We start from the raw sequence: 21,973 nt of genomic DNA, 5'->3' as shown, positions 1-21,973 counted from the left end.
ATTTGTCAAGAAAATTTGATATGCGTTTTCCAATATAACAATGTATAAAATTTTCTTTTACTTTAACAAAACAATGTCTAAAAATTGATGTAAAAAAGGAATAAAAGTGAGTGTTGGATATATTGTGTGTGTGTGTATGGGTGGCAAAGCTTGACCACTAACTCGTAAACGGTATATAATGTAGAAGCTGAGTCTGCATTCCACTTTCGACCCAAAGAATCACATTCTTTTCACCTATTACACCAACCCTTTGCTCCCTCGATATTTGTATAAGCTCCGGAACAATTGTTTTTTCCTTTTCTTTTTGGTTATGATTATTTTGATAAAAGAACTAAGATGTGGACGATTTTTTTTTTTTTTTTTTTTTTTTTTGTATATCAGTAGACAAAACTGATAATATGTAATGCTTTACAGCATGATTCAATTCTTGTTCTTTCACAATATGTTCTAATAATATTAGAATTATGACACCTTATATATGTATATACTATTATCTCTTTTTGATTTGATGTATTTAGTAAATAAAATGTACATGATTTTCTGTACTAGATATCAAAGATACATATTTTGTGAAAAAAAAAATGAAGGAGAAGATATATTAAATTGCTTTTTTATATATATGAGAAAACTTTCAGTTTATTTATATGAGAAAACTTTCAGTTTACCAATCAAAACATTTGAGAATAAAAGAAAAGATATTCTGAAGTATTTCACTTTCCGACCATGGCCAAAAAGCTTCTCACTTTCTTATTGAGTAACTACGTAACTACGTAATATTAAGCTATCTCCATTTCTTTTATTCTTATTGAGTAAACAGTAAACAGTATATACTACTATATATCGTCATCACTTTAAGAGAATCAGAACCCTATTGTATGTTTTTTCATGCGGGAATAAAAATCCCTAAGATACTAGTTAATAATAATGTAGGTCGGTTGGAGTAGATAAAATTCTACCACCACCTAGGTCATTCGAATTGTTAAATATTATATTTATGTAACTTTGATAAACCATAATCATATAGTTAACTTTTTTTTCGTGGCTCCATGTGATGAGGCGTTTGAATGAAACCCAATGACAAGTTTATAGTCGTATATATACATGAATAATTTTTAGAAACAATTACTGAAATGTTATCCAAAAGTTGGTTTATTACTCATATCTATAAATTTTTACTAATAATAAAAAAGTTTTTTTGTAGATTCTGGTAATATTAACTAAAATGAGTAACATTTGAGTAATTCACCCTAGCTTTTATTGATTTTTATTGCTTTGACACCTTTAAAATATTGTTTATAGTTAATAAATTAAGCACTTTAGTTACTTCGTCATTTGCATTTGGTCACCTCAATGGGATATGCAGCCTAACCATGCACTCAACATACTACTGATATGAAAGGCCTTCTTGTATGGTTACGTCGCGTATGTATATTATACAACTACAGTACATGTATTACTTTTCGTAGTGCTAGGTTACGTTATTTGGATTTTTTTTTTTTTTTTTTTCTTTGTATATACAGAATATGTAACAGTTTGGATTTCTTAATCTCTTTTGTCAGATAGAAAGATTTCAAAGTAAAACATCGCACAAACGTCAAAGCTTATTAAGACCTAATCCTATTCCTAGTTAGTTTGTAAATCGTACATTTTCCTAATTTTAGTTAACGAATAACAAAAAAGGAGTAGCATATAATACACATATGAAAAAGACGATGTTCAAAAGAGGCAGACTTAGAAAAAAGAAGCATATTAATGCGTATCATCAAACAAAGCACCTTCTTGTTTTCGTTTCTGTCCGTTATCATCAAATATCTTTTTCACCAAGCTTACGCCATTTGTTACCTTTATTTTTCCTTCATCATCCTTTTTTTCACTTTAATTTTCTTGTCGTTGTTGGATGTTGTTGCTGTTGCTTCTTTTCAATTATGAAAAGAGCTCACCCAAAAGGTCTAGTCTCCCTTCTTGTTGTATTCAATGCACTGGGACAATGGCTCTCTCTATTCAGACATTTCATATTTGTTGGTTTAATTGTATGATATATGGAGAATATATTGAATTTGAAAAACGAACAACCGAATTCTATAATATGAATGTTGAATCCAGATGCTAAATTTGGATATACCGAAGGAACAGACGGGGGGCTAAATGTGTGATGAAGAAAAAAAAACTCAAGAATTTTAGTAGGATAAAAGACCCTTTGTGGAGATTTCGACACATTGACGTTAAACTTTGTATCTTAAACCCCCTCAAAAGAGGCCTAAAAACCTAACCAACTTGAAAGATATAATGAAAAAGACTCTTTGATACATTCTGAAAACAATTGAGAAATCAACACTCGGAAAGAGAGCCGATATCAAACTAAACTGGCTCGTCCCCCAGACTTGTCCCTTCTTTTGGGGGAAGAGAACACACAACAGCTGCCTTCATCGCGGGGCAATGATGACTAAGTCACTAGAAACCCTGATCTAGCTGGTGGCAGGTATGGCCACAGGCTTTGAGTCCTCTGCTTTTTCATGTTCCTTGTTCAGCAACTGAAACATAGCATCCCAAGATTACAATCACAATCACAATCACAAGTTCAGGTACTTTCACATTACTGTGTGCCGTGAGAGAGAGAGAGTTAAGATCTAACCTTGTTGTTGATCAAGTTGTGTAGCGCAATTACACTCCGAATGAGGGATGATAAATAGATAACCAGCATCATGTCATTTGTTTTGACTGCACATGATAAATGCAGTGAGACTAATGAAGCAAATGCTACAAGAAAGCAGTCAATATAATTTCAAAAATGATAGCAGAAACTCACCTGAGAAGGCCTTGACCAACTCGTTCACATTCAGGTTAGGAAGCAAGTTGAAAACGTCCTATCGATTTTAGAAAGGAATAATTCATTAGATGAGACAACCAATAGCAGAGACAGTGACTAAAAAGTTATAAAGATCACAGATTTGGACAATATCAAATAGTTTATAACCATAATTTCTAGAACCAGAACACTAAATAAAAATATGTAAGTTCTAACCTGCAGATGGTATAAAATCTCATGGTTTAAAGGGAGCTTTCCTTCAATTACAAGGTCAAGGTAACTCCGGATCTCCCGAAGACGTGCATCGAGTCCTTTCAAAGCAGTAAGTTTTGCTGTGACCTGGATCAGAATACAATATACGCTAGGTAAGTCCTCCAGCAGAATCTCTTATGTTCATAAATAACCTTGCAGGAACATCAATACAGATCCTCAAGGGATGATGATTTCAGCAGACATTTCTACAGATGATAATGAAACATTCAAGTACTGTAAAGACAAATACCTCAGTCGCCAGGGTACTGATTGTTGTGTCTTTTACATCCCTGAGCAAATGTTCCACGCCTGTACAAGAAGGAGAATAAAGCAGGTAAGTGTCAAAAAAGACCTCTCTCCGAAGCTATAAAAAAATAGACTTTTTAGACATCAAACCAAGGTGATCAAACCATTTTGGACATACCTATTTCCTCAACTTCATGAGCAGCAATTTCGGTAGACACATGAACAAAGACTTTCTGGCTTTTCTGAGTAGCATTCTGAAGAGACAACCAAGTGTTTAATCAGCATCTAATTAAATATAAGAGTACAACTGTACAAAATGGACCAAGATTTGGAAGGGTTTGTATCTTACCTCCTTGACTTCCTCCACTGCATAGTATGCTTTTGTGGGGATTCCAAGTTCTTTAGGCTGGACATCAATAATGACCAACACTGGATTTGGAACATAGCTGCAGAATCAGAAGCAAAACGAAGATTAATTGAAGATGAAACAGAAGCCACAAAAAGAGTGAGAAAGAAGAACAGATTTCTGCCCAAAAATAAGACTTTCAAGAACCAGCATATCCTCAATCCATCTCACATGTTAACAGAACATAACATAAAGTCTAATAAATTGCTACTTGAATGATTAAGCTGGATACTTACCCATTGAACAACGCGTGAACATCCAAATCATTCTCTCGAAGTTTAGGGCCTGTGCTGTACCAACCTACAACATGCTCCTTGGCTGAAAAGCAAATAACTTTAGTTAAAAAGCCTGATTTCTACATTATCAAATATGGATCTAAGTATCAATTTCCTGAGAAAATACCATTAATTCTCTTGAACATGTGGAACATTGACTCATGGTAGTTGTGATCAAGAAACCAGATACTTGGGTCTTTGTCATCCTCCTCAAAGGGCACTACAAATAAAAAATTTCAAATGTTAAACGAGTCATAGACTCATATACATATGCAACAGTGTCCAAAGGGCTAAAACTACTTTTGTGCAAACTAAAATGCAAGTAAAACCTCCAACAAATCAATCTAAAAATGATCTCTTTCTCTTCAATTTAAGTAATTTTTGGAAATTCCAACACATACGAGTAGTCACTGAGAGATCTATTGAATCCAAAACCCTAGCGAGAACAGAACTATACAAAACAGCTACAAAAACCCTAAATTGCTGTTACTATATACATCTCGCTAGAACCCAGATACGAATAACCCCTAGAACATGAATCAAAACATCGAATTCAAGTCTACCAAAGACCCCATCAGAATCTGAGATCTGAGATCGAAGAGAACGAGAGGAAAAAGTAAAAAAAAATTAAGGCTAACCTGCGTAGCTGTTGGTGACATCAACGACACCACGGGAGCTGCTTCCGAGGAGAACACCGACGACACGCTTGCGTGAGTCCTTAGCGACGCGATTGTAATGGTCGACGATACTAAGCAAGACGAGTGGATGAACAACCACTTTCTCGATCGTCCTTGCTGATATCTGTTGCGTCTTAATTACATCCATTGTTTGGGATTAGAAATCAAACCTTCTCTCTCTCGCTTTAAGTAATCTGAATTTCTACGGAGAGTGAACTTTTCCGATCTGGTTTTTTTCTCCGACGGAGCTGCTTTGAGAGTTTGCTTCTTCTCCAGGAAAAATATAACCTCTCTACACAATTTGCCTTTTTTAATCTCTCCACTTATTTTAGATATTTAATGGGCCTATGCTTTGTTAAGCCCAATCTGAAGGGCCTGATGAACCCATTTATCGACCCATCAGGTTTTTTTTTCCATTTTATTATGAACTTTAATTATTTTATTCCAAACGAGTGTGAATATATGAATTCTAGAGGAGAAAATAAACTAAAAAGTTGTGGAAATATCATCACTGCCATTGTTGGTGTCTTTTTCTTTTCATTTGCACTTATCCAAATGTTACTATATAACGTAAATTGTAAATATATACTCATTTCATGGGAAGGCCAAAGTAACAACGAAGCGAGTAAGGTAAAGAAAAAGAATGTAACAACAATATATATAATTAACTTCTAGAAAGGGGTAATAATTTGTTACAAGTAGAAGTTGCCCTCTTATGATCCCATGGTAGGACAATCATAATTTTACTACAACTTGATCTTAAAAGTCCTATATCAGCCGAGTGAAACTGATCGATCATGTTAATTTCAGTTCTAAACATATAGTTCCAAAATAGGGTCTTAATTATCTCATGCTCATGCATATAGACCAAGATCTATAGGTAGCTAGTTCTAAAGTAATTGTGATCTTCATGTCCTTTTTTTTTCCCATCCACTAGATCAGTCGTTAATATCAAAAGCAAACCACTTCATAGAAAGCTTAATCGGAGATCCAATGGCGGGTGTTCCATCTCAGCTCCACATGTTGAGTATGTGGAAAACGCCGTCGTATAGGCTTGCTCTCGTGTGTATTCGTTGTGGCTCGCACTAGTCAAGTTTGCTCTCACTCTCTCAACCTTCGATAACGGGAATAGTTGCAACGTCTCTATCTCTTTCTCTTCTTCTTCGTCACAAACTTCAAAAAATATCTACAAGAAAAAAACTAAAACATATTACTATCTAGTATTCTAGTCTTTAATGTAAAATGTGATAATATAATATACATATATATAGAAAGATATATACAGTATCTTTATTAACCTTTACGTTGTGGTTGATGAAGACGTGGTCTGTATCGACGAGGGCTAGCAGAGAGATCTGTGTCTTGACGATGATCAAAATCAACGGAGGAGATTTTGCGGCGCTTTTGTCTCTCCCTAGCTTTATGGTTTTGGAACCAATAGAACACGTTCTTGCTCTCGATCTTACCGTACAAACTCAGCTCCGTAGAGATCTTCTGAATCTGATCGGTGCTCGGTGTTCGCAGCCCTGCCTTGAACAGATCCGTCAGAAGCTTCACTTGCTCCACCGTAGGATTCCACCGTCCACACTTCGTCCCTGTTCCTCCTCCTCCGTTAATGCTATGAACTAATCCTCTAGCTTTGATGGGAACTCCAGGAGACATTATTAGATTTAAGAACAGAGTTCTTAAATGTTTGCGTTTTAGGGTTTTGAATATGTTTATATGTGATGAGGTGTCTTAAGATGGACTTCGTGATGTGAATGGACCAGGGGTTTGTATATATAGATAGATATGATTAGATGGTGTGTCTCTTTTTTGAAATTTTTGTTGACTATTATAATCCAAAAATGATATATTAAGTTACTGTGTCTGTGTTTTGAGTTTTGTGTCGTTTATTTGGTGTTGTGTAGGATAAAGGTAGAAGAAATCAAGAATCAGTGCGTTTGTTTATTACGAAATGCATGCTTTTGTTTTTGGGATTTGTGAGAGACTGATTTTTTTTCTTGCAGCTTGATCGTGTTATTTATCCTACGTAGCTAGGGTTATGTGCTACGTACGTATGCATACATATACGTAATTTTATCAATATGTACTGATTAATTTGGTTATTGATTAGGGATAAAATGTGGGATGTTGAAGCATGTGGGGTTGCAAATTTAGGCTAGAGAACATACTAGCGCGTGATCAGTTATCGTACAATAATAATTTTAAAGTTAGGTAGCCGCAAAAACTATATGTATTGTGTGAACATATTGAAAAACTCATGAATTAACGGGAATTTTTCCACAAAAGCTGTGACTTGAGAAAGTAGTTTGGTCGGCAAATGGTGATTAGAAAATTGAGACCAAAATTATAACTAAGCTCATCTATAAAACTATATACTTTCATAATATAGTATTATAGTGTCTGATATTTATATTTTCTTTTAAAAATCAGATTCAAAGTAATTAAGAACTGCACTCGAAAGTTCGTCTTTATATTACGGTAATAGTGTTCACAAGACTATGGTCCTCATCTTAACAGTGTTCAATCAATATGATTGTAGACTTGTAGTGACCATGAAAATTTTATTTAAGATGTGTTTTGGCAGAGAGATGTATGTTGTCGTGAATATTGTGAACGTGATGTAAAATTAGTGGTGATGATTTTGAGAAAGACATGCACGAGACGCTAAGCGAAGACTAAAGGAGATCCAAAGAATAAAATGACAATTAGAATAAAACCAAACATTGTTTTTATAAACAAGAGTCGCTCTGCTACACAACATACTAATATGTACAAACGTTAAACATATTTTAAAACACAATTCACAAATTTAATTGCAAAGTTTAAAGAAATATAAAAGGAGAAGATCGATTCGGCCTCAAAGTCAAACTTTACGTTGGTGTTTGCTAATTGGACTCATCCATAATTAATGATATACAGTATATATAGTGATTATGTCCACTTACATGATATATTAATTAAAACACATTTACGTGTTTTCTCTAATTTGAAAAAAAAAACATTAGACCATTTTTTATCAAAAGAATGTTGGCTTAAGATAGAAAAATCATTTTGTTGCTATATGATTCAAACTATTTTATTGAAATACTGATTTTTCACGAATATGATTTTTATACTTAAATGGTAAAATGTCAAAAAGTTAGTTTCTTTTAGGACTTCTGCAAACGTTGGACTTATGATACAGTGTTTGTTCTATTTAGGTATGTTAATTCAAAACAATAATTTTACTTTGGATCATATATATTAAACATTCTATATGATTAAGTGATTATATATTAAAAAGAACATATGTGTGTGTGTTCTTATCCTAGCTAGTCAAAAAAGTGGAAGGTGGTCTCACATTGTAATGCCCACTTACATGCAATTCCCAATGATGTTACATGCACCATTAGTTTAATACACATAGTATTAATCAATTACTAGTAAAAAAACTATTTGTAGTTTATCTATTAAGCTAATACTGAATACAATTGATGAGAAATAAAGTTTCATACGACATAAGTTTTGGCAAAGGGTTTTTTTAGCTCTAACTCCTAGGTCAATGTCGTTTATCTGATCATCGAATTTTGTTTTGAAAAAATACCAAATCTTATAAGAAAATAAACACTACATGGCAAGCGAAAAATATTAATTTTGATTGCACATTACTAATTAATTTACTATTACTAAGCTTTTTATTGTATTTTTCGAAAGACAAATTACTATTACACTAAGTTAATTAACATCATGCGTTATCAAAAGTCAAACTACGGTTTAAAATATCTATCCTGAATGACATTGTTCAGATTGCGTAAGTTCGTTTTATGACTCCAATTGAATTCACCTTCGATTAAATTGGGGAATCAAACAAAACAAAAAAAAACAACATAAACTCTCATCTCTTAATGCATTTAAGATAAAACGATTGGTAAAGTGAGAGAATCAATACATTTATATTGCAAATTTTGGCTATTCACTAATAGATTCATTGATTAAAATTTACTAATTAGATTTGCCCTATGTTAAATATCATTTGTAAGTAAAAAGACATTTAAAAAAAAAATGAAAACTCGGGAAACAAGGGCATGAAATTGTGGCACGCTTAAAATGTTACTAAGCTAGACTCCTACGGCTCACGAAGCTTGGGAAAGCTTTCTCTTTTGATCTCACTGCCTCCACGTTTGTCGCTGATCCATCCAACATCAACCCCAAAACTTTTAAATTTCCCATTCACTTACAACTTTTTTTTTTTTTGACAACACCTACAATTTTTTTATTCTCGTACATTTTTTTGTTTCCTTATTTATAAAAACCCTCTTGGTACGCCTTTAACTAAATATATTTTTGTAAGAAATTATACACTTGTATTTGTATTCATCATTACAATCAACATCACCCAAACGGCAAAACCCTTCAAAATATACCTCAAAATTTAGTTTATCAGAATTGGAACCATCTTCGATCCATTTATTATTTTCATTAAACTATCAGTTATGACTTACTATTAAATCTTTACATAATTTCATCACGCAAAGCTACAAACGAGCGTGCAACTATTTGAGAGACGATCAGTGAGATTTTGTTTTATAAACTGAAAAAGGAACGTTACTTCTCACTGATATCACATCGGTAGTCGACTTGGTTACACAACCGTCTAATTGACTAAAGCCTTCTGTTCTCTTTAATTATTGCTCTATTTTTCTTCGTACAAGGAATACTACAAAACATGAACCAAATCTAGTTACTTAAGACACTTTATTCATGATGCGCATGTGCTTCCTTTGGTTGGTTTGGCTCTAATCTTGTGAGTTGTTGTGACTAAATCTTCTTAACGCTTTGGTAAAACTTCATAACTTACACAATTTACACTCCATCGTAATCAAACGTAAAATTCAGAGAAAAAGTGTTTCGAAACACCTCAACACCTAAAAGCTTAGGTCTCTTTCCATCTATACATGAGATACGGTTCCATCTTAGAAAAGTAAGTGTACATGTTCTTTGGAAAAAAAAAAAGGTATAACTTCATAACTTACACAATTTATAGGTAACATCTATAGCCATATCGTGATACAAATTAGTTAAGATAAATTTTACATCACTCAAAAAATTGACAAGAATATGTAACTTTTATAAAATTCTAAAAAGACAGGTACATTGTCATTATATAGATAATGATAATGGTCTGATGAATCTAAACACCACACTTTTCGGTTGCCAGATATTAAAACCGGAGACGGTTCAGTAAGAGAAAACAACAAGATGTTCGATGTCAAAACATAATAATGTCATGTAGTTTTGTTTATCAATTTCTTATTCTGTGTTCTTCCGTCCCTTTTTCTTCTCGGGGTTGATAAAAAATCAATCTCTCGTTCCTCTGAAAACGGGTGCCCCTCGTCTGACCAAATTCATCAATTTCCCGGTTCTTTTGATCCCTCCGATGGGTTCGACGTTCAGGGATCGTACGGCAGAGTTTTATTCACTGTCCCAAACGTTGAAGAAGATCGGAGCGATCCCGTCCGTTCATCATCAATATGAAGATGATCCGGCATCATCCAAACAATCACCTCCGGGATCTTCAAGATCCGAATTCAATAAGAAGGCTTCCCGTACCGGTTTAGGTCTCCACGAAACGTTGCAGAAGATCTCTAGGCTCGATAAATGTACGGTTCGAACTCAGATTTATTCTCGTCATCTTCTCCGCTGGAATCATGATTTTGTTATGTATTTGAAAGAGAATAGTCCCATGTTGCTTGCTCTAGAATGATCTTTAGACAATGTAGTGATTGCAATTTGAATACAGACTTATGAGTTTGTTTGTTCCTGCAACTGTTTTGATGAATCTGCAGTGGCAAAACAATCTTCGATTTTCAATGACCGGACTGTGGAAATACAAGAGTTAACTGTGTTGATTAGGAACGATATCACGGGGCTGAACATGGCTCTCTCTGATCTGGAAACCCTTCAGAACATGGAGATTGCTGATGGGAACTATTCACAGGACAAAGTTGGTCACTACACTGCTGTTCGTGATGACTTGAAAACCAGACTTATGGCAGCTACTAAGCAATTTCAAGATGTTCTAACTACCAGATCAGAGGTTCTCTATTTGTTGATTTGTAAGCTGCTTATTATTATCCTACAATTGGACAGTTTCTTAATTGAGAAATGTCTTGTTATAATGCAGAACATGAAAGCTCATGAAAACCGGAAACAACTCTTTTCCACGAAAAATGCAGTAGATAGTCCGCCTCAGAGTAATGCAAAGTCTGTACCTGAGCCTCCTCCTTGGTCAACTTCACCAAATCCTGGGAATTTACAACAACCACTGTGAGTTTTATTCAACAACTATTTCATAAGTAACAATTACTCTCATCTAAGTATGTTTTCTCTCCTGTCACTGACCAGATTGCCGCCAAATAGTGGAGCTCCTTCGGGTAGCCAGCTTAGGTATGTCTTAATTCCCATAACCTGTAACTTTTGATTGTGTTTGTCTTCCAAATCATGTATAAAAACATATGGTAGTTTTGTTCGTGTCATGCTAAAACAGACGTAGATCCGCGATCGAGAATGCTCCTTCGCAGCAAATGGAGATGGCCATGTTACAGCAAACAGTCCCTAGGCAAGAGAATTATAGCCAAAGCCGAGCGGTTGCACTTCACAGTGTTGAATCAACAATAACAGAGCTCAGTGGAATATTCACACATCTAGCTACAATGGTCACACAACAAGGAGAGCTAGCGATCAGGTTTTTAAACGTTTTTCATACCCAGGCCACAAACTCAACATGTTCCAAGTTGCAGGGAGCAGCATCTAACACATGTTATTTTTTTATGGAACAGAATCGATGACAATATGGATGAATCGTTAGTTAATGTAGAGGGAGCACGCAGTGCTCTTCTGCAGCACCTCACTCGAATTTCGTCAAATAGATGGCTCATGATGAAGATCTTTGCTCTTCTCATCTTGTTCCTCATTGTTTTTCTCTTTTTTGTGGCTTGATACAATACCATTTATCTCTTTGTTCCTGGTGTATCAAAATCCAGAGCTGAAATTTTGACTGTACACATGTTAAGCTTGTAAGCTTGTAGGGCTCCGTTTTTTGTGTGTGTGTGGAATTGTGGATACCGGAGTGTCAAAAAGATTCAATTCTTTTGCAAAGATTCAGTTGTATATTAACAGGAAACTTCTGAATGTAATAGCATTTAACTTTTGTTACACTACTCATGGAAAAATTCAAAGCAAAAGATAAGTATTATTCAGAAATAAGATATAATCACACACAATATGTTTCATACTAAAACATCTCAAGGAGCACAGTAATCAATGTATATGAGATCAAACTCTCTGAAGGAAATGCTCAGAAGTTAGCAAGTAGCATATCTATGTCTCAGAACAATCCAACCAAGTCTCTTGGAGTTTTGAGTATACTAACTTGGTGCTTCCCTCTGGCCAGGATGGTTTATGCAGCAGCTGAATCAAACCTCCTCATCATATCGCAGTGTGGCGTTTCACGTACAAAACCCCATTGTTGTCTCTGAAGCTCAAGCCGACAATTCTGACCGAGTATAGACAAGTAATCTCTATCAACCTGCTCCTCAACCCTCTGTCTCTCGTAACTATTTATCGGATACTCCTGCTCAAACTTGGCTGATCCAACAAAGTAATTAACCCCCCTATGAGTAGTGAACTTGTGCTCGTAATTATACGACGGAGAGAGCGAGTAAATTGGTTGAGAAGAAGGCAAAAAGTTGAGTAACAGTATGAACACAACAGGAAGCAACTGAAGAAGTACACGAGGATTGAATCCAGTATCAGAACCTTGGTTAGCTCCTCTAGTCGTTCCTCCACCAAAATTAAATGATCTGAACTGAGTAGTAGTAGCATGATTCATTCCACCACCACCACCAAAGAAGCTTCTGAAAATCTCATCAGCATCAAACTCATCATCGTAGTAGAAGCCGTTGTTTCTTCTAGCAGCAGCTCGGCGTGTTGGTTGATAAGAAGGCTCATCTGAACCACTGACGTCATACTTACGCCTAGTGTCTTCGTTGCTTAAGCATTGAAACGCCTTAGAGACTGATTTGAAAGCTTCTTCAGAACCAGGAGCTTTGTTCTTATCGGGATGAACTTTTAAAGAGAGTTTCCGATACGCTTTTCTCAAATCTTCTACTGAACATGTGTTCCCTAATCCAAGAATCTCATAGTAATCCTTCTTCGATTTTATCTCCCTCACGATCGCCCGTTGTTCTTCCGTGAAAGACGATGACGACGACGATGAAGAAGAAGATCCACGTTGACGAAGAGAAGAAGGTCGATCCGACGGCGGCTTTGATGACTCGTTAGCGGCAGATCCAGGCGAATCCGCTGGTTCATCGGATTGGTTATTCAGATCGGAAACAAGATCATCGATCGGGAGAGATGGATCAAGACGACGAGCTTTCTCGAGAAACTTCAAAGCGCGAGATCGATCTCCTGATTCAATCGCATCCTTGCCGATTTTGAGGCATTTCAACGCGTCGTCTTTGTTACCATCCATTTGATTCAACGGGAAAGCGAAATTTCCCGATGAGGACTATCGGAAACTCTAGAGGAATTAGGGCTTCTCGCAGCGATCGGAGTTCATCTGAGATTGTCGCTGCTGAGTCCTCTTCCACAGAGAGAGCTTTCTGCTTTCAAGCCCTTCTAGATAATAAAAGACTTGATTGCACGAAAACATGCGTGACGTTTTTGTATATTATAAGTAAAGAACATTGTGTCGTTTAAATAAAGTAACATGTATGCGGTTTTGGATTATTAAGATAAGAACTTCATGTCGTTCGGAATTGGTGAAAAACGACAAGGCGTTATTCTTGGAAAGAGCTCCGCCAACGGATAAATGAAAGATCCTGTGTCCTCCAGCGATTAAGAACCACGAGGACACACACACAATCTGAAATCGTCGTATAAAGTATCTGAAGGGTTTGTAATAATGACATCAGGGTTTTGATCGGAGAACCTAAAAGTTTCGGCTTTTTTTGAGAATTTTGTTCTTAGGACATGAATCTCGCGGTGGCTAGTTATAGCGGCAATTGCGGCGTCTTGTCGCAATGCAGCTCATGTTGTAGTAGTCTTCAGTTTCAGCCTTTTGTAGCTACTTCGAGTCTCAATTTTGGGCAGACAGGAACATCTCGAAGGAAGAGGGATCTGAAGCTTGAAAGGTTTTCATATTGTTTTTTATTCATCTTTGTCTTTTGTTTAATTCGTGAGCACTACTACTATTGCTTCTTTGTCTACTCATTCTGGCGGCTTTTTGAACTTCAGAGTTTTCAGAAAGAGAGAGACTTTTGTTAGAGCGACGGAGACGCAAACAGAACCAGAAGGCAATAATGATGAGGTATTTGCTTTTGTATTGCTTAAGTACCAATGTGAATTCTGTATATGATTTCCAATGTTGTGGATATTTTTGCTTGGCTTATCTGTGTCTGAGTTCATAAGTTCTTCTTTGCAGGATAATAATGGTGAAGAAGGCAAAGAGACTTCAGCTGATGGTCCTCCTAAACAAATTCCTACTGAGTTGAATTCACAATCAACAGTTGTGAATGAAGCGCCGGGGAATGAGGAGGAGAACAAAACTCAATTCAAATCTCAGGTACTGGTTTCTTCTTACTTGGAAACTGATGCATCCATGGTAAAATTGAAGCTCAACTTGTAAGTTTTGTTTCCAGACTAGTAATCTGGTTAGTGAAACGTCAAAGTAATTGAATCAAAGGTGAATGACTGAATGTTATTTGAAAGCATTGCTTAATTACTTTAGATGGCTTTTTGTTTGAACCGTAAGCAATTGTTACATTTGATTCTGAATCTTATGTGTCTAAATAACCTTATTTCCTGTAATATTGATTTAATAGCTCCCATTGTTCATATATGTAGTTTCTTGGTTTTGTTTCTGAATGTGTTGTACTCTTCTACTGCATTTGAAATAGGACGGTGACAAAGTAGAAGTAAGCAGCGGTTCTCCTCTTCCGGGTGTGAATGTAAGTATTATCAACAATGTTATTTATAACAGCGGCAGCTTAATGCTTTCTGTTTTTTATCTTTCATAAAAAAGTTGTTGTGAACAGCCATTACAATTGGATGATTCCATGAGACTTCCCAAGGAAACCATTGACATTCTCAGGGGACAAGTATTCGGGTTTGACACCTTCTTCGTAACAAGTCAAGAGCCATATGAGGTGAGTCAGTGAGAACCTCATCAGTTTTTTTTCTTAAGGTTACTATCAACTTTGCTTTTAAACATATTATGAAACATGAATAAGAGATTCTGAGTTTGACGTTTCTGAGACAATGTTGGTAGGGTGGGGTATTGTTCAAAGGAAATCTTAGAGGCCAGCCTGCTAAAAGTTATGAGAAGATAAAGACGAGGATGGAGGTAGCAATTCTGCTTTTTGGGTTTTCTTAACTTTGATCGTTGACAAGCACATGCTGTGACAAAGAGTAATAATATATTGCTCATCTATCTGCAGAATAATTTTGGTGACCAGTACAAGCTTTTTCTCCTCACCAATCCTGAAGATGATAAACCTGTGGCTGTTGTTGTTCCAAAAAGGTCCTTAGAACCCGAGACAACAGGTATATATTGCTATATACTTCCATGTTATAAGGATCTTTCTCAGATTATTAAGTTTTAGCTGGAAACTACATATAATTGCAGCTGTCCCTGAATGGTTTGCTGCTGGTTCTTTTGGATTGGTGGCATTGTTTACATTGTTTCTCCGTAATGTGCCCGCCCTACAATCCGACTTACTGTAAGAACATCTTGAACATGTTTTCTCCAGAGTATATTATACTTCCAAATCATCATACTGAGTAAAAAATTTCCTCCCTACCATGAATTTAATTGCAGATCAGCATTTGACAACCTTGAACTGTTGAAAGATGGCTTACCAGGAGCTCTTGTCACCGCTCTTGTCCTTGGAGTACATGAACTCGGGCACATTTTAGTTGCAAATAACTTAGGGATAAAGCTTGGTGTTCCATTCTTTGTTCCAAGTTGGCAGGTGAAGATGCAATGTTCTATTTGAAAGAAAAGGAACCTCCTTTCACCTGAAATTTGTTTTTTTAGCCATTTGATGGACATGTTTTAGATGGCAGATAGGCTCGTTCGGTGCTATAACAAGAATCAAAAATATCGTAGCCAAGCGAGAAGATCTTTTGAAGCTTGCAGCTGCAGGACCTTTGGCTGGCTTTTCTCTAGGCTTGATTCTGTTTCTTATAGGGTTATTCGTGCCTCCTAGTGACGGCATTGGCGTTGTAGTTGACGCATCAGTGTTTCATGAATCCTTCCTCGTTGGTGGTATTGGTAAGCTTTTTAACTCTTAATCAAATATGATAAGTGTTGAAGGCTGAATCTGGAGTGTTAAATCAATGTTTAAGCATTTCTCCCTCTTTTGCTTTTATAGCAAAGCTCCTACTCGGTGATGTACTCAAAGATGGAACTTCAATATCTCTTAACCCACTTGTGATCTGGGCATGGGCTGGACTTCTCATCAATGGCATTAACAGCATCCCTGCGGGTGAGCTAGATGGGGGCAGAATAGCTTTCGCCATTTGGGGTAGAAAGGTAACACATCAATTAGAATGTCTTGAAAAAACTTATAATGTCTTTGTGCTGGATGTCTTAACACGTTAATTAGATATGTCTTTCAAATGATTTTTTCAGACAGCAACAAGGCTCACAGGTGCCTCCATAGCGCTTTTGGGCTTATCAGCGTTGTTCAGTGACGTGGCATTCTACTGGGTGGTTCTGATATTCTTCCTGCAGCGTGGACCGATTGCGCCGCTGGCTGAAGAAATAACGACGCCTGATGATAAGTATGTGTCTCTAGGAATCGTGGTTCTGTTTCTCTCCTTGCTAGTGTGTTTGCCTTACCCATTTGCTTTCACTGGCGGTGAAGCCATGATGATAGGCTTGTGAAGTGACTCGTATCATCATATACATATACAGAGCTCAACAAAGTAATCAGAGATATAGTTGTAACTTTTTGTTTTGATCTCTAAGTTATGTTCAACACTTGTTTTGGTTATGTGCTATATTTTGACTGTCATGGAAGCAGCTTAGGAAACAAACCAAATTTCTCTCAAAAAGATAAACTAATACTAGTTTTTTCAATTACGTTTGGTATTGTCAATCAAGATACGTAATATTGTAACGTTGGAAGGTAAATGATAGAACAAAAGCACATGCATTTCATGTGGATGGATTTGAATTTGGTTGGTAGCAAACCAAAGCAACCTTTCAATTTTGGGCACATAGTCATACTATGATTGTTGTTTGTTTATTCGAGGAAAGGTCAAAGAATCTAACATTCGTAATCGTACTACTAATATATAATTGACTGAAGAAATTAAAAGACATCACTATCAGCTTATTAAATATATACATGGTAAAGAAGTAGTATTGTTGATATTCCGCTATTAGGCATGTTACCAACTAGAGCTTTTTTAGTTTGTTGAATAAAAAATTGAAAAATCCATACTTACACGATTGTCTTCTAATTGGGGCGTTCATAAAGAAAGACTTTTCAATACTTTTGAGAAAGACGACGGTTCTTCGTATCTATCGGTGGCTGCTATTGGCTTATGGAACTGACTGGTGCAATCTTTGGTGAAAGACATGAGTTCGCTTTTGATGAAGGTTGTTGATTTTATTACACTGCAACAACAACAAATGATAACAGTTGTTCTCCACCCAAAACGTAGGGTGGTTTTGATTTTTGATGATCGGTCTTATCTATAATTTTTTTTTGGTTCCGAATCGAAAAGTGAATGAACTTTAGTCAAAAACAATAATACATATATACAACCACTTATAAATAACTTTTTTTTTTTTTTCACATACAACCAGACCAATAATAATACATATATACAACCACGTACAATTTACAAATGACCACTATAATACATACAAATTTAGTCAAGAAAACAATCACAAAACCAACTGTACAATTCCACCAATTCACCCTAGTCAAAATTAGAAAACAACACACAAGGAAACTAATTTATCTTTTGTTATTGTTCTTAAAATCATAAAAGTCATATAAGCTATTATATATTCTCACCATTAGTAGAGTTTTTTTCTTTTTCCCTTAAACAATAGACATTAGGGATATGACCATATCTACTTATCTTTATGAATTTTATCCCATTGAGTTTTTTTTTTCCCGTTTTTCTCATGCCATATATATGGCTCAATTTTTGAAGATATTTCTACCTTTTAAAAAAAGTTTAAACTTTGATATATATGGCTCAAGTTTTGAAGATAATTATATCTTTTTAAAACTTATACTATATTTTAGGCAAAGTGTATGTCTTTATCGTTATTTTCTGAAAACCAAATTATTTCTAAACAGGGTTTTGCTTCCCAGCCATCCACTTCTTCCTACAGTAAAAAGATAAAGACATGCACTGGTGCACGTGACCTTGATACAAAAAAAAAATGGAAAAATACAGGTAAGGGGTAAAAAAGTAAATTCACAATAAGTATCACATGGTCATCATCTTTATAAATAAGCCATCTCCTGAATATTTTCATTCGTCACTCACTCCAATAGAAAAAAATACTTTAAAACAAAATAAAATAAAAATTCACTCTTTTAGCCGTCACCTCTGAATCTTCTTCTTCTTCTCCGGATCTTTTTCAAACATTCCGGCCGCCGCATCTCAACCGTAACGGTTAAACCACCAACACGATGTCTACCTCTATGAATGTAGCCACTATGCAACCATTGAGTTTCTCTCGCCGGCTTGTCCCTTTTCGTGGACTCTCTTCTTCTTCTTCTGTGACCGTTACTGGATATTCCGGTCGAAGCTCCGCTTACCCGCCTTCTTTCCGTTCGATTAAATGCGTCTCTGTTTCTCCGGAAGCTTCAATAGGTATGAAAAAGCAATGCTCTTTGTCCTTTTTTGGGTTTTGGATTTTGTTTTGAGTTTTAGTGATATTATAAAATGCGGGAAAAATTGTTGAACTTTAAGCTATAAATTTCAATTCTTTTGACTAATTTGATTTGGGAATGTGAAATCAGTTCTGTGTATAAAATTTTAATTGGTTACTTATTGCAGTAAGTGATACAAAGAAGTTGGGAGATGCTTCAAAGAGTACAAACCTTATACCAATCTACCGTTGTATATTCTCTGATCAGCTTACTCCTGTTCTTGCTTACCGTTGTTTGGTCAAAGAAGATGACCGTGAAGCTCCTAGCTTTCTTTTTGAGTCTGTTGAGCCTGGTTCTCAGATGTCCAGCGTTGTAAGTTTTTTCAATCTTTCTTTTTGTACAAGGTCTTTGTATATCTATCTTCTTTTTAATCTGTTACTAACTGTTTCTTTGTATGTGGATTGTTTATAACGATAGGGTCGTTATAGTGTTATTGGGGCTCAGCCTGCGATGGAGATAGTGGCAAAGGAGACTAAAGTTACTGTAATGGATCACAAAAACGAAACCATGACTGAGGAATACGTCGAAGATCCAATGGAGATCCCTAGACAAATCTCCGAGAAATGGAACCCTGATCCTCAACTAGTTCAGGACCTTCCTGATGCTTTTTGTGGTAAGATATTTTTGTCTTTGATTTGTTTGTTAATAGTTAACCTTAAACGAATAAAGCCACTGCTTTTATGGACTGGGGAATTGTAACAAGCTCCTGCTTTTTGAATTTGTTAATGTCAAGTTTCCTATATCAAAACCAATTAGCAATTAATGCAGGTACCCTGTGTTCTTTATATGCCATACCATATTAGATCTTCAACTTGTTAAGTATTGAGCTTTCCCCTTTATTGTGCTGGTCTTTATCTGAACATTCTATCCCTTATGTGATCTAGTTTGCCTTGTACCTTTTTCCCCCTTAAAACAATAGTCTCTGATTCACACCTTTCTGTTCTTGAATGTCCTTTCTTGCACTATTAGATAGAAGATTGATTGACCTTAGTGTCCTTTCTTTTTCCTGGAGTGTTGTCTCTTAACAAGATTTTCTTTATCATGATAGGTGGGTGGGTTGGTTTTTTCTCGTATGACACAGTTCGCTATGTCGAGAAGAGGAAATTACCATTTTCAAAGGCCCCTGAAGATGATAGGAACTTGCCAGACATGCATCTTGGTCTTTATGACGATGTAATTGTATTTGATCACGTTGAGAAGGTATTATTACTTTTGTTACCATCCATGTTTTTGATTAACCTGTGAAATCTCCTAATTTGGTGATTTTAATGTTCCGTACTATTTCTACAGAAAGCGTATGTTATTCATTGGATTAGACTAAACGGGAGCCTTCCTTACGAGAAGGCATACAGTAATGGAATGCAACATTTGGAGAACTTGGTGGCCAAGTTACACGATATTGAGCCGTAAGTATCTGTTTCCCTCATTTTAGTTTGTGAACTGTCATCTGGTTACCATCCTTAAAAGTTGGTTTTGTTTTCCGTTGTCTTTACAGGCCAAAGCTGGCTGCAGGTAACGTGAATCTTCAGACACGACAATTTGGGCCGACGCTTACAAACTCGAACGTGACATGCGAAGAGTACAAGGAGGCTGTGGTCAAGGCCAAGGAACATATACTTGCAGGAGACATATTCCAGATCGTGCTGAGTCAACGTTTTGAGAGGCGGACATTTGCAGACCCCTTTGAAGTTTATAGAGCACTAAGAGTTGTGAATCCAAGTCCGTATATGGGTTATTTGCAGGTTGGTGTTAGAGAAAACTTTTCTTTTAAAACTTTGGTTTTGTATCTGTGGTGAATAAACCATTAATGTTTTATTTGTCCTCTTAATCAGGCTAGAGGATGTATTATGGTAGCATCAAGTCCAGAAATTCTCACCAAAGTAAAGCAGGTAAAAGCTCTCTTATCTCAAAGTTGCATAAAATCTTAATAACATATTTGACGCTAACCTTTATATCATATTTTCAAGCAGAACAAGATAGTGAATCGGCCATTAGCAGGAACCAGCAAGAGAGGGAAGAATGAAGTTGAGGATAAGAGATTAGAGAAGGAACTGCTAGAGAATGAAAAGCAATGTGCTGAGCACATCATGTTGGTTGATCTTGGTCGCAACGATGTTGGAAAGGTTGCGAAATACGGATCAGTCAAAGTAGAGAAGCTTATGAACATCGAACGTTATTCCCATGTTATGCATATAAGCTCAACGGTAAGTTTTAATTAGATAACCAGTAGATCAAATATCTAAAGTCTCACACATAATGAATGTGTTCCTTCATATCTTAAGTTATACTTCTATGTGTGTAGGTGACAGGAGAATTACAAGATGATCTGACTTGCTGGGACACACTACGTGCGGCATTACCAGTGGGAACAGTTAGTGGCGCACCAAAGGTCAAAGCCATGGAACTAATCGATGAGCTAGAGCCAACAAGGCGTGGACCATACAGTGGCGGTTTTGGTGGAGTCTCCTTCACTGGTGACATGGACATTGCTTTATCCCTCAGGACAATCGTTTTCCCGACAGCAAGTCAATACAATACAATGTACTCTTACAAGAATGCCAACAAACGCCGTGAGTGGGTGGCTTATCTACAAGCTGGAGCCGGTGTAGTAGCTGATAGTGACCCGCAAGACGAACACTGTGAGTGCCAGAACAAAGCCGCTGGTCTTGCTCGAGCCATTGACTTGGCCGAATCTGCATTTGTTAAAAAATGAAGGTGCCCAAGAAGAGAGGTTTACTTCTTCGAGACATCGAAATCATGTGTATAAAACAGTTACAAGCAGAACAAAGCTTTATTTTCTTTCTTCCCCTTTTTTTTTTTTGTAATGTGAGAATTGCAATTAGACTCAATTAATATGAAGGCTCCGAATTAGACAAGAGAAGTAAAACCATAGGGAAAGGAAGAGACTTGAGTTGATACCGAACTCTTTTTTTTAATGGATCCGGTAAAGAACCGGTCCAGCTGAGTAGTAGGAAACCATGGAGAAAAAAAGTCTTAAAACAACATATTTTGTAGTGGTAGAGTAGTGGGAATAGAGACTAGATACAAAGTAGAAGAAACACGATAGAGGTGCGGGGGCTATTAAGCTATTCTCTCACAAACTTCAACCTGCTGTTCATAATCATCAACTGAGGAGGCTCTTCTTTTCTTTGTATGACGAGGAGGGTAAGCTGCTATTGTTATTGGTCTTGGTGCACGGGGTGGTTTTGGGTCGTCCATGCTATCGAAATCCAAAGCCCACTTGACCACCTGTAAAGACGAGAAATAGAGAGAGAGTCAGAGAATGCATCCATGGATAGGATGTCAAGTGAACATGAGAGAGAGAGAGAGAGAGAGAGAGAGAGATAAAGACTTAC

General features: G+C 36.3%; 5 protein-coding genes and 1 pseudogene across 7 annotated transcripts; 3 read left to right on the top strand and 3 right to left on the bottom strand.

Moving 5' to 3' along the window:
- Positions 1-2,056: 2,056 nt before the first annotated feature.
- LOC104768773 (26S proteasome non-ATPase regulatory subunit 7 homolog A) lies at positions 2,057-5,019 on the bottom strand. The gene is made up of 10 exons (XM_010492813.3): positions 4,624-5,019; positions 4,113-4,205; positions 3,947-4,028; positions 3,654-3,750; positions 3,483-3,558; positions 3,309-3,367; positions 3,023-3,145; positions 2,807-2,864; positions 2,633-2,718; positions 2,057-2,531 (listed from the first exon to the last, which is right to left on the bottom strand). The coding sequence occupies exons 1-10, from the start codon at positions 4,808-4,810 to the stop codon at positions 2,466-2,468; spliced, it is 927 nt and encodes a 308-aa protein (XP_010491115.1). The 5' UTR covers positions 4,811-5,019; the 3' UTR covers positions 2,057-2,465.
- A 485-nt stretch (positions 5,020-5,504) lies between these two features.
- LOC104768772 (WUSCHEL-related homeobox 7) lies at positions 5,505-6,399 on the bottom strand. Its single transcript, XM_087504696.1, is given in 2 exon segments — positions 5,505-5,862; positions 5,961-6,399. Coding segments are annotated over 2 exon segments (597 nt in total). The 5' UTR covers positions 6,325-6,399; the 3' UTR covers positions 5,505-5,629.
- A 3,442-nt stretch (positions 6,400-9,841) lies between these two features.
- LOC104768771 (syntaxin-31) lies at positions 9,842-11,805 on the top strand. Its single transcript, XM_010492810.2, has 6 exons — positions 9,842-10,307; positions 10,494-10,744; positions 10,832-10,974; positions 11,053-11,094; positions 11,195-11,392; positions 11,487-11,805. The coding sequence occupies exons 1-6, from the start codon at positions 10,085-10,087 to the stop codon at positions 11,644-11,646; spliced, it is 1,017 nt and encodes a 338-aa protein (XP_010491112.1). The 5' UTR covers positions 9,842-10,084; the 3' UTR covers positions 11,647-11,805.
- A 74-nt stretch (positions 11,806-11,879) lies between these two features.
- On the bottom strand, positions 11,880-13,183 carry LOC104768770 (chaperone protein dnaJ 49 pseudogene; annotated as a pseudogene). The gene has a single exon (XR_015592666.1). The product of XR_015592666.1 is annotated as a chaperone protein dnaJ 49 pseudogene (transcript).
- Positions 13,184-13,550: 367 nt separating this feature from the next.
- On the top strand, positions 13,551-16,798 carry LOC104768769 (putative zinc metalloprotease EGY2, chloroplastic). 2 transcript variants are annotated; one of them, XM_010492807.3, is made up of 12 exons: positions 13,551-13,844; positions 13,948-14,020; positions 14,135-14,275; positions 14,610-14,660; positions 14,748-14,858; positions 14,981-15,055; positions 15,150-15,255; positions 15,338-15,431; positions 15,530-15,683; positions 15,778-15,985; positions 16,086-16,246; positions 16,346-16,798. In XM_010492807.3, exons 1-12 carry the CDS (start codon positions 13,684-13,686, stop codon positions 16,598-16,600), a joined length of 1,590 nt encoding a protein of 529 aa, XP_010491109.1. In that variant the 5' UTR covers positions 13,551-13,683; the 3' UTR covers positions 16,601-16,798. The 2 variants fall into 2 exon arrangements, 1 of the variants encoding a protein (XP_010491109.1); XR_015592665.1 differs by having other exon boundaries at positions 13,582-13,844; positions 15,771-15,985.
- Positions 16,799-18,166: 1,368 nt separating this feature from the next.
- On the top strand, positions 18,167-21,493 carry LOC104768768 (anthranilate synthase alpha subunit 1, chloroplastic). Its single transcript, XM_010492806.3, has 9 exons — positions 18,167-18,558; positions 18,745-18,929; positions 19,035-19,230; positions 19,666-19,817; positions 19,908-20,023; positions 20,113-20,359; positions 20,450-20,506; positions 20,588-20,821; positions 20,920-21,493. The coding sequence occupies exons 1-9, from the start codon at positions 18,375-18,377 to the stop codon at positions 21,328-21,330; spliced, it is 1,782 nt and encodes a 593-aa protein (XP_010491108.2). The 5' UTR covers positions 18,167-18,374; the 3' UTR covers positions 21,331-21,493.
- The last annotated feature ends 480 nt before the right edge of the window (positions 21,494-21,973 follow it).

Source organism: Camelina sativa, chromosome 20, assembly GCF_030686135.1.
Source record: "Camelina sativa cultivar CO46 ecotype springtype chromosome 20, ASM3068613v1".
NCBI classification, from domain to species: domain Eukaryota; kingdom Viridiplantae; phylum Streptophyta; class Magnoliopsida; order Brassicales; family Brassicaceae; genus Camelina; species Camelina sativa.
This window is presented reverse-complemented; position numbering and strand designations above follow the sequence as displayed.

Excerpts from the sequence above, each read along its gene's own strand:
- LOC104768769 (XM_010492807.3), top strand. The coding sequence starts at position 13,684 with ATGAATCTCGCGGTGGCTAGTTATAGCGGCAATTGCGGCGTCTTGTCG. Across the intron at positions 15,684-15,777 it reads TCTTTGTTCCAAGTTGGCAG|ATAGGCTCGTTCGGTGCTAT; the intron begins GTGAAGATGCAA and ends TTTAGATGGCAG. Across the intron at positions 16,247-16,345 it reads TCGCCATTTGGGGTAGAAAG|ACAGCAACAAGGCTCACAGG; the intron begins GTAACACATCAA and ends TGATTTTTTCAG.
- LOC104768773 (XM_010492813.3), bottom strand. The coding sequence starts at position 4,810 with ATGGATGTAATTAAGACGCAACAGATATCAGCAAGGACGATCGAGAAA. Across the intron at positions 4,206-4,623 it reads TGTCACCAACAGCTACGCAG|TGCCCTTTGAGGAGGATGAC; the intron begins GTTAGCCTTAAT and ends TTTTATTTGTAG. Across the intron at positions 3,146-3,308 it reads TCAGTACCCTGGCGACTGAG|GTCACAGCAAAACTTACTGC; the intron begins GTATTTGTCTTT and ends ATTCTGATCCAG.
- LOC104768771 (XM_010492810.2), top strand. The coding sequence starts at position 10,085 with ATGGGTTCGACGTTCAGGGATCGTACGGCAGAGTTTTATTCACTGTCC. Across the intron at positions 10,308-10,493 it reads GATCTCTAGGCTCGATAAAT|TGGCAAAACAATCTTCGATT; the intron begins GTACGGTTCGAA and ends ATGAATCTGCAG. Across the intron at positions 11,393-11,486 it reads CAAGGAGAGCTAGCGATCAG|AATCGATGACAATATGGATG; the intron begins GTTTTTAAACGT and ends TTTATGGAACAG.
- LOC104768768 (XM_010492806.3), top strand. The coding sequence starts at position 18,375 with ATGTCTACCTCTATGAATGTAGCCACTATGCAACCATTGAGTTTCTCT. Across the intron at positions 18,930-19,034 it reads GTTCTCAGATGTCCAGCGTT|GGTCGTTATAGTGTTATTGG; the intron begins GTAAGTTTTTTC and ends TTATAACGATAG. Across the intron at positions 20,507-20,587 it reads TTCTCACCAAAGTAAAGCAG|AACAAGATAGTGAATCGGCC; the intron begins GTAAAAGCTCTC and ends ATTTTCAAGCAG.